At 40.7% G+C, this 14,841-nt stretch overlaps 1 protein-coding gene across 2 annotated transcripts in view; it reads right to left on the bottom strand.

Annotated features, from left to right (window-relative positions):
- Positions 1-2,269: 2,269 nt before the first annotated feature.
- The window catches only part of klf6 (Kruppel like factor 6), a 33,384-nt gene continuing 20,812 nt past the window's right edge, over positions 2,270-14,841 (bottom strand). For both annotated transcript variants that reach the window (XM_087134177.1, XM_022242704.2), the window contains exon 3: positions 2,270-9,039. In XM_087134177.1, the coding sequence (XP_086990303.1) occupies positions 8,864-9,039 (176 nt within the window). In that variant the 3' untranslated portion in view covers positions 2,270-8,863. The remainder of the gene's footprint in view (positions 9,040-14,841) is intronic.

Genomic DNA, 14,841 nt, shown 5'->3' with positions numbered 1-14,841 from the left:
AGTCGAATCTGGACACCTGATCGCCATGCCCTGGCCTGACCCCTACGTCATAGCACAAAGTATAACTTGTACCAACAGTTACTCAAAAAAGGAAACGTCATACGTAAGACCCCTTATGATGCCTGGCAGAACGCTTGAAGCACCATTTACTCCTAATTGCAGGGTCTTGAGATAGCCTTGAGATTGCCTTAATCAATTCTTGATCCGCCCATAATTCACTTCATTACCGACGAGACTCTAATTTCAAAACGCAAAATATTTCTGATGTTTTACTGAAATGTTTGCTGCCCATAATTGAGATTCGAATGCGACTGCGCAACTTATTGAGCGGATGGACGGGATTTGGGGCACATAAAACCTACAAAACTAGTTGTCGGTATGTACTCTTTGTTTATCGGCTGTCCATTATTTTGTGGTCCCTTCTGTCCCAGTTTTTATGTCTGATAACTTGAACTGTCTGTCGGAAACATCCCTTTGAAGTACTGAGACAATTTGAAGTTGTTAGCTTTCAAAGCCGTGTTTTGGAGTAGCAACATTTACATCGTAGACAATAATGTCTACAAACGAAATGGATCTGTAACCCAGCAGCACGCTCAACAACAAATAACCCGGACGTGCATTCTTTGAATTGCTAGAATCCGCATCATTCCTCTGGAGAGCTCATTTGCAAACTGTTATGTTCATTAGTCCTGGCAATATCATTAACATTTTATCAGCGACAGCAGACAAACATGACAATTATTCCAAACGGTTATACACAGACTGTTATCCTTAATAATCTGGATTTCTCTTTTTGCAGTTTAAAACATTATGAAAGATGTCGCTTGAAAATACAGCGTATTTCTGACGAAGCACTGTCAGAGAGATTTAAAAAATGGTGGCAAAATCGTCGTATTTAATCCGAAGTACTTTTCGGAATGGCTTGCTTCGACATAAATGGCTGTCACCTAAACGTACGCCGCACGTCAGTTCGAACAAAGATCATGATTTAGTTTAGAATCGACTCTGAATTTCCCGAGTCTACCAGGTCTAAACCTGATTGAGAACATCCTAAATAAAATCAATAGTGTATTAGCAAATCGCTGCAAGGAGGATGTACAATTTTTAACAAAAACAGTTTATCATTCACAAACAAATTCTGTGCCAAAGTCACAGTTCACAGTTAAAATTCATCACCTTATTCCGTGATGTGCCACAGTGTTATGGTTACACAAAATCGTTCCGAATTGTCTGGTTTTGAGTCGATTACACTGTAGTCGTGATTCCTGTAGGCCCACGTAGTGGTGCGTCACACTTTAACGAGAACTTTCTTAGATCCTTTGGAGCCAGTGAGCCCACGGTCCACCGAGCACTGTAGGAAAGCTCACTCGTAAAAAGTGTGGCGTTATCAGCGCCGAGGTCTGAGAGTTCGCAAGTGATTCTACTCGATTCTGACACAGTTTTGCGGATTGGCGGAGGTTTTTGGAACCATCTAGGAAACCTGAAAGTCTAAGAAGTAAGAGAACCTCTAAGAATAAGAGAAAGGGGTCTCTTGTAATATTTCACTGGCGAAAATGATACCCGACTACTTAGAGTAGGGGACATTTTTGACATTTAAATGACACTCCTGCAATGCAGTACTTGAAATTAATTAAACCCCGTGGTGTAGCTGGGGGTGGCCCCCTGTTTCACCCCCTCCCCCCAGAAGAACCTTTAGCAAAGTCACTTATGAGTCTCGTAACAGCCTTCTAAAGTAGGGATAAGTTTGTAAATGCAATTTTCATTTCGTCACGGTATCGGGCATTTTTGGTCCACAGTTTTATGCCATTTGCACATTCATTGCAAATGTGTGATATCATTTCACTAAGAAACCTCAGCGAAGCATTTGCCGGCTTCAAGAAAGTGCTTTTCTGTAAGATTAGAAAGAAAGCGATGCCATACAATCCACAGTGGAAAGTTACACTTGTTCACAAGTAAAATTTGAAGGCTCACACAAAAGATTCATTCAATCCTTGCAAAACACCAACACAGCCCATAAAATTTTATGTCTTTGTATTGTCATGATAATTAACATATTTAAACATTACATGTTTCAGCATCAAAAGTCGCCAGAATTTGTGCCTGAATGGGATGTTGAGATTGACGAGAACATCACGTAGCTGCATGAAAATACTGCGCGTCTGCAACACTTCAAATGGAATTGATAGGGCTTCAACTTCAAGGGAGTTTATGAGGCTGAAAAGCTCGAGTCTATCGACTGATGAAAATGGAGTCAAAGGGCACAAAAAACTATGAAATTCCATACTCGAAGTTATTTATTAATTACCAGCTAAATGCAGATCCTGAGTCAAAATAGACAAAAAATAACAAAATAAATGGAGCAAGCATAGCTGTTGCACATGATATACTATTAATGGAGATACACAGATATTTTACATAAGGTACATGTAGTTACTACATCACTAGGGTAACAAAGGTCCCGTCAGTCTTGGAAATTGCAACTCCTAGGTGAAAGGGGAATTAATAAGCTTAGTGTTGCTTTTTGCCAAACATTTATGGACAACATTTCTACACTCAAACAAGGAATTGCGATTGGAGAGGGAGTCTACCAGAGAGGGGCTACGGTACATGTCATTACATGTATCAGTGATGTGATGTGAGAGGCATGACTACAAAAGATAATGGGTTGCAGGCTGTGTCACGCTTACTTGGGATGTACACTGTAACTGGCAGCAGTGCCTGATATGATTCTACCTCCCTCTGGATTTCAAATGCTCTTGGAATTTATGGGGCTAGTCAGGGCCCTGACAAGTTATGGCAGCCCAAGGTTCAGAATCCTTGGCATACTTATCCAACAGCAGAGTAAAAACTGTTCTCCATCGGATACCAGGAATGATTACAGGGTCTGACATGGTTGATTGGTAAGTTCTTCCAAGAACCTTGTTAAAAAATTTCCACAGGGAGGGAGCAAAATGTTTGCCATATGATTCATACTGCCCGCTGATGGTTATCTCTCCACACATCACTTTCTCAAAAGGCTGCTGGCAAATATCACAGTCCAACCAATTACAAACAATGCTTTTTTTTTGTTTGGTCTTCCCTCGTCCCTACAGTGATAATCGCTTCGTCCAGATCACATCTGAATTTTCAAAGTTGCCAATTATTATGAACATACAACCGTATATGCACAATCATGTACATGCACATGTACAGTATAGGCTATACACTGCACACAGAGCAGTTAGCATTCAAAGGCTTCATTGCCCAATAAAGTGCTGTGCTGTCATACATGAACACCCAGAAACAATGTCTCTCATGCCATCAGAAAAAAGCCCCAAACCTGATCAAACTTGCTTAAGGTAAACAGGTAGGCCCCCACAATGTAAACCCACAACTTCCATGAACATGTATACGCATTCTTGACGCACACTGATATGTCAGCAAGTACATTTTGCTTTTTTCCCCTCCCTTTAATTATTCCCCCTTCCCCCTCTTTAAACCGAGCGACTTGCAATCGTTACCACACTTCTGATACATTTCACCATTCACCAACTTGAGTAACTCTGGGGCAAAGGACATACACATGGTAACGCAGAAAGAGTTGGACGAGCCTCCACACTGGACAGAATATGACACTTTCACCACTCTGCCAACACCATACTTTTAAACAGTGTGCACAATCACGGTTAGAGCTGGGAACAACTACGGTAGATATGATGTACATTTGCATGCTTTACATCTATAGAGATATACATGTACATATATATATATATATAATTCATAGGATGCTTTACAAGTCAATTACGCTCACTGCACTTGTACTTGTGTCGTACATGTACTTTGCAATTCCTTTTGTTTTTGGTTTATGTCAACGTGCAGCAGGCATAACTGCCTTTAATAACTTGCATAAAATAAAAAGTTCAGTTTTTCTTTTAGTAAATCATATAAGATGCTCAGTTAAATAGCACGAACAGCAAAAGTCATGTGAGCTCAGAGACCCATCGGGTCCCTTACTTTCATCATTTTGTGTTCTGTTATTACTTCAGATGATTATTCCTGTATAACTGTGCCTTTAAGATAAAAAAAATTGTATCACAATTCCAGTAAAATGAAGATTGTAAAATAAAAAAAATGCTAGTCTCATTCTTCGAACTAAATATTCAATATATAAATTATATAACTCAGTACCATTTGATTTTTCTTTACACAAAAAATATTCACACAATAGTTTTTTTTGTAATTTCATAATTGTATTTCATACTTTTTAAACATACTTTCCCTTGGCTAGGCTTCAAAAGAACAGCATGACTCCTCTTCAGATTTTGAAATCCATAATAACCTCTGCCCTGCACATACATGCTGGGAATTTTTATTTATCAAGCCATGGACTCACCAGGTCAAACATTCTTAGAAGCCACATGCACAATGCCTAAAGCATCTTTTGATTTTTTTTTTACAGTTATTTTTCATTCTCAAAAATTTCACATTTCTTATCTTTGCCTGTGCATGTTGACACAAATGGCACAGAAACAGTGACAAAATTTCAACGGTGACTTACTAACATGTTGTGACAACATCATTCTCAATTTCAACATTCTTCTCATTATGTTGCAACGCTTTGCTCGGAAAAAATTACTTCCGCACTAGTGCCCGGTCAAGAGGAAGGGAATCCTGACATATGCCATTGCCAGGCATTGACGTTTCCCTCCACAACTCATTGCCACTCATTATCTGGCCGTGGATTCCCATGCACAGATCAAGAAATGGTTGCCATGACTGAAGTTAGTATTCTGCCTATAAACAGCGCAAATCTACATTTATGTCTATCTACACTTCCTACAAACTACATAAGCAATGTCTTAGCTCACACAAGTACATATGTATGTGCATTCACTGCTAGGCATGGCATTTTATTACAGGGGTTTGGATTTTTCATCTTTGTGAGAAGCCAAGTTTCACCATGGCATAGGACATTTCCCAGGAGGTCTTTGTACTATATAGAAATAATCATACTCCATTTGACACTTTTCAAAGGGAATGAAAAAACAAAAACACTGTAGAAAAGTGACAGCGCACATATAGGCAAATGGTGAAGCATGAATAAGACACAGTCTACAGGGATGGCAATTTGTTACCAGTCTGGTTTCCTGAGCACCCCACTAAACATGTATCACACTCTGTGAGTCATCCAGGGATCGCATCAACAGTTCTCACACTTGACTGACCGAGTGGAGATGCCTGGTTTCTATTTCTGCCCCTTCACTGTTTGGACTTGCACACTGTCTGGCAGTTCTTATTAATTGTGTATCAATATGCATGACCTCCGCAGGAGGTTTTGAAATCTGACCGATAACAAAACAGATGGTAAATGAAAGGAATTTTGGGAAACTATCGCACTGCAAACAGTATACACATACATGTATTTATCATATCAAGTTTTTTCCTTTTTTTCTTCCCCGAGGCACACTTTTCTTGTACATGAGCTTATGGGTATGTATTTGCCAATGGTCTAGACAGATAACACTGAGTGGGATGATTATCATATGAAAAGACGTGCTAACACACACACATCCAGCTCAATGGAGAACCATGGGTCAAAGTTTGAGTCACTGCGTTCCCATGCAGACACGTCTTTTCATTTCACATGATCTTTGAACAGCCAAGTGCACTGGTGCTGGTACTTTCGTTTTATTCCTGCCTGTCTTTCAGTTTGTTTACCCATAACACCCCAGAGTGAAACACACAACTCCTGTGATCACCCAGCCCTAGTGACCCCCCCCTTTTTTCACCTGTACTCCCACACATTCTCTCGGCCAATCAGGGCAAACAGCAGGCCAGTGAATGAAAAGCCTCCCCCCAGCCAAATGAATTCCCAGCATACCTGACCTTGGCTGACACAATTGCTAGTAGGTATCCCAGTCATTTTCTGACAGGATTTTGGGAGTTTGATGCTTTTTTTTTTTTTAACTGACCTCCATGAAAACAACGTAATATCCCATGGTCACTCTACTTCCCACAGAGTTTAAAGAAGCCACAGCTGGGCTGACGTAAATGGACAATTCATTGCCAAAAGTGCATCCCCTACTTCCTTTGATCGGCTGGGCGCACGCATGACTTCCTTTTCCCAAAATCAAACCCCTGCCGTTCAAACTGTTCAATGTCATCCCAGTTTGGTTTCCCACACTTTCATCGCCGAGGTCCAGGGCAGAAGCGAAAGCTCTATGACCTTAAAAGCCTTGGGGTCATGCTCTCAATTTTACATTTTGCACAGTGTGGCAGCCCATCTCACATAACTTTCACTTTTAGCGGATTAATGTAGAACATAGGGAGAAAACTTGTCATGCCCAGCAAAGCCAAACCACTCAATGTGGAGAACAACACCAATTTAATTACACTGACACAACATACATTACATGTATCTTATACATGTAGTTTCATACATGTACCAGCTGCTTGTAACAAGTAGAATTATTCACACTTTTATGTATATAGTCATGATGTGTAAAAAATAATTTGGAAACCGAACCTGACCCACAAAGAATCCAAAGAAACTAAGCTAATGAACAGCACCATTTACATGAACAGTTTTTAGAAACATAAGGCCACTTGGAGTAACACAATGTGAATCTGCAATGTTTGTAGTTCAAACTTCTCGTTTATGTATGTTTGCGTATGAACACGGAATGACTTTCGGAAATCGTACCAGCCAAAAACTACTGACTGATTTTGTGCTCCAGAGTGCACATGAAAACCTACGGTGCGCTGTATGGTAAAGTGAAAGTACAAAGGTACAAAACGAACAGTCATGTTTTTTCATTAGTGCTTGCAATCTGACCGTAATATTACCGGCACTAACAGAGTAAAATACAGACTGCATTTGGGAACTGTGTCAGAATTTTCACCGATGTTTTTCCTCCAATAGCACTGCCAGCATTACTACATGTATGTGTTGCTTCATTTCAAAACAGAAACTGTGTTATACCGTTCGGTCATGGACATGTACAGACCTAAACCTGCATCAAAAGATTACAGTCATGTGCAGAGTGCACATGCACCTTTTGAACTGTGAAATTCTCATATTACTATTTAGACAATTGAAATTAATGTCAATGTAGTTGCGAAGTCCTACAAAAGTATGTGTGTAAGGAACATTGATGAATAGGCACAAGACGTTCAAGAAAATCTTATTTTGGACATGTAACATTCTGCCACAAAATATGTGTAAAATATTCACCGAATTTCATTCTGTGAACGCATTCTCAGTTATCCCTTTGTACCCTGGCACAGCCCTCCCCTAATCGTAAAGTACACATCAGAGCTCTTCATCCCTAGATTTTGTGCCGGGTAGGGAAGTGGTGTCACAGTTTTGTTCCTTGTTTTTTGCCTAAAAAACTGACTCAACCAAACAGGCAGTAGGCAAACGTTCTATGCACAAGAACCATATGGAGCACTCTTGTTGAATAGCTCCTTCCTGTTGCCATAGCAACAAGGCAGGTGATCAGGAAGTGTTTACACCGCCACAAAACTATGACTACAGAGACCCCCTTTCCCCCTGGGCAGAGGACCATCCAAGCCCGAGCACGCCAGCCAGTGACAAAGAGCTGTATCATGAACGCACCATCAGTGAGCCAAATAAGAGCAACTCTGGTCTTATCCCTACTGCTTCTGAAGTCCCCATCTTTCTAAACAAAAATAAAATCCATCCATCGTCCTGGGCATGCAACTTATGGCCATCCAGTTAATGCCAAATGACAAGACTATAGAGAATTTCCCCTTCCATTCCCGACACTCTCCCTGAAGACACAGTTGCCACAATACTGCTGCAACACCCAGCCTGTTGCTAGGCAACCTTCTAGTGGCCCTGTAACCAGGATGGTCACTGATATGATGCTTCCTCTTCATTTCACACTGAAAGGTTTCAAAGACTACTTCTTCATGGCACTTTTTCCCCCTCCATAAAAAAAAAACTACCGGTATCAACTTTGTTCTGAATTACTTGGCATACAAGCCCTACCTTTCGGACAATCACATACTGGAAAGAACAGAAAACAAAGTCTTGGATAAACAAATTATTGTTCAAACCAAAAATATATAATGCATCAATATTTCAAAAGTAGTAACCAAGTTTTTTTTGTGTTTTTAAATTTTTTTGGTTGTTTTTTCTTTTACAATTTGTACATTTTTGAGTTTACCAATATTTTGACCATAGACAATTTATAAACATTATTAACTTTTTTTTGGTTTTAGAATTTTGTACTTTTTATGCGCAATTGTACCTCCACCGTGGGAATTTCGGTAAACTTGATATATACTTACTAATTTAGTTTTTCTTTTTGTTTACACTAGTGATAGGCATACAGTTATTTAAGCGTACATACATTAACATCAGATTAGATGCATAATACAAATGAGTTAACAGTACAACTGCTGTTCTTTAGGACTGGACCAACACGGGCCACTGTATCCACATACGACCACTTCTTATGTGTGAAGGTCTGATCGTTATCTCTCCTTTCCATTCCATAAACCCTGTGAAAATTGTTGGGGTTAAAACCAACCCCCACAGAACACTTCTTTTCCAGTGCCCCAAAGGCCAACATCCTTTTTCTGTACTGCTTTGCAGTAATATACCGCACGGCTGCCACTCGAAAACCCGTGCTGCTCATCAACCCCTCCTTTTTCGTGACAGAGCATGTGATTTCAGAACCCAAAGTGTGCATGAGTGTTCACTGTGATTACACAGAGGGGGGGTGGCAGATAGAGAGAGAGAGAGACCCACTGACAGATGGAAAGGAAGAGATCACGATCACCTCTGATCTACCAGTGCCGAGATGAGCGTCCTCTTGCCTGCCGAGCGTTCTCGTCCGCCGGAGAGTCTCTGGCGTCAGAGGTGCCTCTTCATGTGCAAGGCCAGGTGGTCCGATCGGGAGAAGCAGCGGTCGCAGCTATTGCACTTAAACGGCTTGGCACCGGTGTGTTTGCGGTAGTGGCGGGTCAGCTCGTCCGAGCGGGCAAATCTCCACTCGCAGCCCTCCCAAGTACATTTGTATGGTTTTTCTCCTGCAGAGGGGACAAGCGGATCAACAAAACTATCAGTCTTAGCCTACAAAATGCAATTCGTGCACTGGACAACCACTGAAACTCTGACCTCCAATGTACAGTTATTTTTCACTTTGCTTTTATTTCACACCCAGTGATTTTTCTCTGCAACGAATGTTTTACCATTTGAGGGGAAGCGGCAGCCTAAACCTATCCGTAGATCCAAACAAAATGTAGTTGAGAAGAGCAAGCAAATTGCAACATATTGAACCAGGAGTACCAACAAAATTAAGCATCGGTGGTAGGAGACTTTCAGTTACACATGTCCAAGCTATGTGTCTTAACTGTACCTGATGTACAATGTACATGTACAACAACATGCACTCTACATGTACGGTTCCACATGTGTAGCACTTGCCTGCCTTTTTGCACCCACACTGACCTGTGTACTGCCACTCCCATCCCATATCCAAACAAACAAAAAAACCATTATTTTGACCTTTCTGGGCAACCATTATTGGATAACCTCCGGTGTCCCAGGCAGGACACTGCAAATGACCTTGGGACCTGGGCAGATTTCTCACACATTCAGTGACAGGACTTAGAGCCCAACTGAGTTGTGGTAATCTGACACTGGCCTTGCTGGGCGCAGAGAGACACCACAGAGCAAGCAAACATACTACACACATGCAGAACAAAATTCCACTTGGGAGTGTGCTGCTGACATGCCTCACAGCTGCTGTCCTTGTTACACACATATACATGTACACACTACATCTTGTTTACATGCTGGCCCTCATTACTCAGTATCACATGCCCAAAGATTCACACTGCACATATACATGTACATGTTCTGTACATAACACAATGATTGCAAATGCACGCTCTCGGGATTACTTCAGAGGATTCAATGCAATTGAACCAGGAAATGTACTAAGGAAGTGAAACCCTAAAATACGGCACTGGGCAGGCAATACGTCATCGTATGCACAATGCATTCTCATCTACAGTATATGTACATGTACATGTGCTGTAGTGATGTGCATGTACATGTAGACCTGTGCATCCATTAATTTATTCACAGAATATCCACGCACATGTAAATGCTTTTGAAGTAGCCCTTGTTTTTAGCCCTCTTAATGAAATTAAATGAAATCTGATCATTTTTCCTTGATGTGCTGACAATGTGTCTAAAGTTCCTTCCAACATAACAGTACATGTACAGTGAACATGTATACATCACTTCGAATACGTAATAGTTTATTGTGCCAGTGTTAACAGGTTGAAAGTACCAGCACATTGTGTGAAATAGTGTACACTGGCCATAGTCTGAGTACTGCTAAAACTTAAAGTGAATGACCTCTTGGACGTCATTGAAAATACACCGTACAGTGCATGTACACGCACCTTGGTAGAATAACAATTACATGGCACCTTAATGCTTTGGCTTAAATGAAACAAAAATACATAAAGTAGGCAGCATTTCGGGGAAAACACAATGCAATGTACTGTAAATGTCGTCCGACCTGGGCCAACGTTAAAGCGTACACGTGTCTGTGTAACCATCTTGTATAACTCATGATGAACAGCAGTGTAGGGGAATACAATTTGGACGGCCAGTTCCTCGTTTTGTACAGTCCCCCTTGCCTGTGACTTGCCAGCTTCGACTCTAAACAGCGGTGCCCACTGCCAGCCATGGGCCTGACCACTCCACTAATTGCGCCGCTGGTGATTTGGATAATGGACGCCTGTGATACACACTCATGATTGCCAACTGGGTGGAAGAAGACGGGCTGGTTTTGATTCATCTCTGACCTAGCACCAGGGGTTATCATACTGATTTATGCCCATGAAGAAATAGGGCCTACAGTCCTGTTTATTTGGAAAATGGCCTTGGTTTCAATCCTTCCGCACATGCTGTTTGCAAGTCCTTGTACATGTACATGGCATGTACAAGACATGTGTGTGACACAAACATTCCCAACCTACTGAATATTTAAAACTTGGAACTAAAAATGGGAGAAAACTTTCCAGTACCATTTGGAATTTTAACAAACAAAATGTCCAAGCTTTCACATATCCATTATATTTCACTGGAGAAAACCTTCCGATACCATTTGGTACAGTATTTCAGCTAACAAAATGTCCAAGCTTTCACGCATCATTACCTTTCATCCCTAATGTGCTCCAAAACATAATTTCACCATCGACATGTAGATGCCAAAAAAATTTGTACTAAACATACTTGTCGGAAAACAAACTCAAACCATGCTGACGTGGTCATTATCTTAAACCTGTAACAAGCCCCTAACAAGAGGACAGAAGAGAGTTTGACTTCAACAAAATTTATCTCTACAATAGTTGGCATACCTCCACTGGGCGTCACCAAGTGAGCCCAGTTCAGAGGGTAGGCACCTAGAGGGTCCTTATCTGCCAGTCAATGATGGATGGAGATATAATGCTTGGCATGACCCCTAAACAACACCATTTCCCCCCACTTGCCCAGCCCCATAAAACTACCAGTATCTCCTCCCCTTAAAAGGGTCACTGTTTATTTGATTTGGAAGGTAGTTGAGCTGTTTGTTGCCAGTCAATGTAATGATTTATAAAATGGCATCAATCTCTAAAATGTCGGACTAAAGTTAAGTTTTTGCATGTCCAGAATCCCCTACATGTACAGGTAAGTTAACAGCAGTACATGCATGTTAACAGCAGTACATGCATGTAGATATGTACATGATGATTTTTTTACAAGGGAGAGTCACTGGCTTTCACCACCATTAAAACAGAAAGTTTCCAAATTTTTTTAACCACTGCTATGGCAGATTTTATTTTCTTTGGCAACTTATTGCTGTGTAAGTATGTGGCAAAAATCCAGCAAAAATCCTTCTCACAGAAATGTTCCCAGATTTGGGATTCACAATTCGAACATGAAAACATACAACCTGACCCATCTCTTTCTGAATTTACATCAAAGCAAAAGCGCCCTCACTTGTCCAGAAATGCTTGGTCAATTTTTAATGTGTGAAAAAGTGCACCGTTCAGTTCACATAAAAAAGATGTCCAACAGTCTTCATACATGGAAGAAGAGTACAGAGATACACAAAAAGTGATTCGAAGAAAAATTCATTTCCTGGTTCCTTTACGGCAAATGCCGTCATAACATGGATGTATGTGGAACATGTGTACGTACTTGTATATATGCATCCATATCATGTAGGCATACATGTACCGATACACGTGCGCTACACGTACATGGGGCCTTGTGGGGTACCGGAAGAATGGGAAGTACCCCACAAGGCCAGTTTTTACCTTGTGGGGTACCAAAATCCCACAAGAATTTCACAAAACTGATATTTGGAAATAACTCAAAAAGGGGAAATATTTGATAGGTAAAAATCTGTCGCAAATTGAAGTGTTCTACCGGTATATAAGGGACATACAGTCGAAATTTCAACCCAGGAAACTGAATTTGGTTTAAATTGGAGTGATTTGAAATTTTTTGGGTGTTGTGTGGGAGTTTTGTACCGAGAACAAAGGAAATACCCCACAAGTCTAGCTGTGTAAGGATGCCTGCACATACTGCATTATTACCCCCCAAAAATAATAAAACATACAAAAAGGATATTCAACTTCTTCTAAAAGATACACGAACGTGTACACACAACTAAAAAACAAACATGCACGTGCATCTATAGTCTGAACATTTTGTTCAGCTTTCATAAACGCTGCTGTTTGCTACTAATTCTGCACAGCACTACATGTGCGTGAATATGTGAAGTCTAGCTACATGTACATGTAGCCATGTAAGCAGGTACGTACATGTAGCTATGTAAGCATGTACATGTAGCTATGTAAGCATGTACATGTAGCTATGTAAGCATGTACATGTAGCTATGTAAGCATGTACATGTTGCTATGTAAGCATGTACATGTAGCTATGTAAGCATGTACAGTACATGTTGCTATGTAAGCATGTACATGTACCTATGTAAGCATGTACATGTTGATGTACACGTGTTAATAATGTACAGACTCTGCAGAGTAAATTGGGACAGCTACATGTAGGTTCGGAACATTACATGTACATACATGTACTTGTACATTCTTAAATGTACATACATGTATGTACAAGCTTGCAAAATGGGAACCGGCACTGGGTCTAAATTTGAAAATCCACAGATTATGTGGATGGAGCGAGTAGAAAAAGAGTAGACAAGACTCTATGTGCAATTAATGTACACAATCCTAGTTGCATGGATTGCCAGATGACATGCACGTACATGTACACGTCTCAACTGCAGTGAACTGCAGGACAACGCAGACTGTCCGTATGCAAATCATGATGCTGGCAGTTTGCCAACCTACCAGTTTGCTCACAGTCTGCACACGGGCATTAATATTCGTTAAGCGTGCAGCGTGATTCATGCTATTGATCCCATGAATAAATGCTAATCAGTTGACAGGCTGAAGTGAGGACATTCGTGCACAAAATATTCACCATCAGCTTAGGATGGATAAACATGCACAGGAAAGTAGGAATACAATATCCATTCAGTTAACTCCAACCTGCCAAGTGCAATTTCTAGATTCGGCATGGTTGGGGGTTAATAACGAATACTCTGAACCACATGTTTGTGTATTGACCATTAAATTTATGACCAGCTCGGGAGGGAAAGTTGTTCACACCATGACCTATATTGTAATTGTGCACAGAGCAGCTCTAGTGAAGCCTAGGCTCAATGCACGCACTGATAAACGAGTGCCACTGAAACAGTCTGGCAAGTAATGTGTAGCGTGATTCCATCATTATCCACAGAAATCTCTCAAACATAACAATAATCCCCAAATCCCCCTGAACTCCTCCGAGTCCTAACAAGTGATTTTGCTTTTTCAATTATTTAGATAAATTGGAGCCCTTCAAGAAGCTGCATGTATTCCTCCCGGTATATATGAATATATATGTATTAATTAGCATCAGATTAAATTTCCTAAACTTAAAAATCTACAGAGAATGAATTTGGGTTCTTAAAATGTGTATATTCCATAAGCAAATTTACTGGCAAGATGTCCAATTTTATTTTTTTTTCAACGTAAATAATTCGGACTGCGCACATATATTGTATGCATGTACAACTTCAATGCTTCACGAGACCAGTCCATTTTTCCTACATGTACTTGACAGATGGCTGTATCCACTGACAACAGTAGCGATTCAGCTGTCATTATTTTGCTGGCTGTGCTTCACGATGCCAGTTGCGCCGCTGTTTACTTCTCAACGATGATATGCATTGTATCGCACACAACCGTGCGCACGTGTGCAGAAATAACAACCGGTATCAATTACCAATTTGGGGGATGGATACAGCATTGTGCCACGCGTCAATTGCCTGGCACATACATTTCAATATCTGCGACAACAATGTCAAAACAAATGGCATTTTGTATGGTGCAAACACGTTCATTGTTCATGTTCATACTATGTAGGCCGAGCCCCAATTTCCAGATGCACCAAATTGGATTGGATTGGACTGCTTCTATGATCATTAGACCTGCCACAAGAAAAAAAAAATGCGAGTTAACAACAAACAATCACGTGTGTTTAAATTGAAATGACAGACACATTCCCACAGCGCCATGTTCCTCTCTTGGAACGGTTCCATGTGAATTGTGTCATGTGAACGAGACAGAGGAAATGCATGACTTCTGCAATTTGCTTGCATTACTATAAAATAAAAGATGCATCCACTTGCCATCAAGTACACGGAACTGTACGCTTACGATCCCTTTTACATGTTTCATTTGCGGCAATCCTATTCATTA

Source organism: Acanthaster planci, linkage group LG03, assembly GCF_054643075.1.
Source record: "Acanthaster planci isolate LZ-2023a linkage group LG03, COTS_SCS, whole genome shotgun sequence".
Classification (NCBI taxonomy): Eukaryota; Metazoa; Echinodermata; class Asteroidea; order Valvatida; family Acanthasteridae; genus Acanthaster; species Acanthaster planci.
Note: the sequence above shows the minus strand (reverse complement) of the source record. Positions and strands in the feature narration are given on the sequence as shown.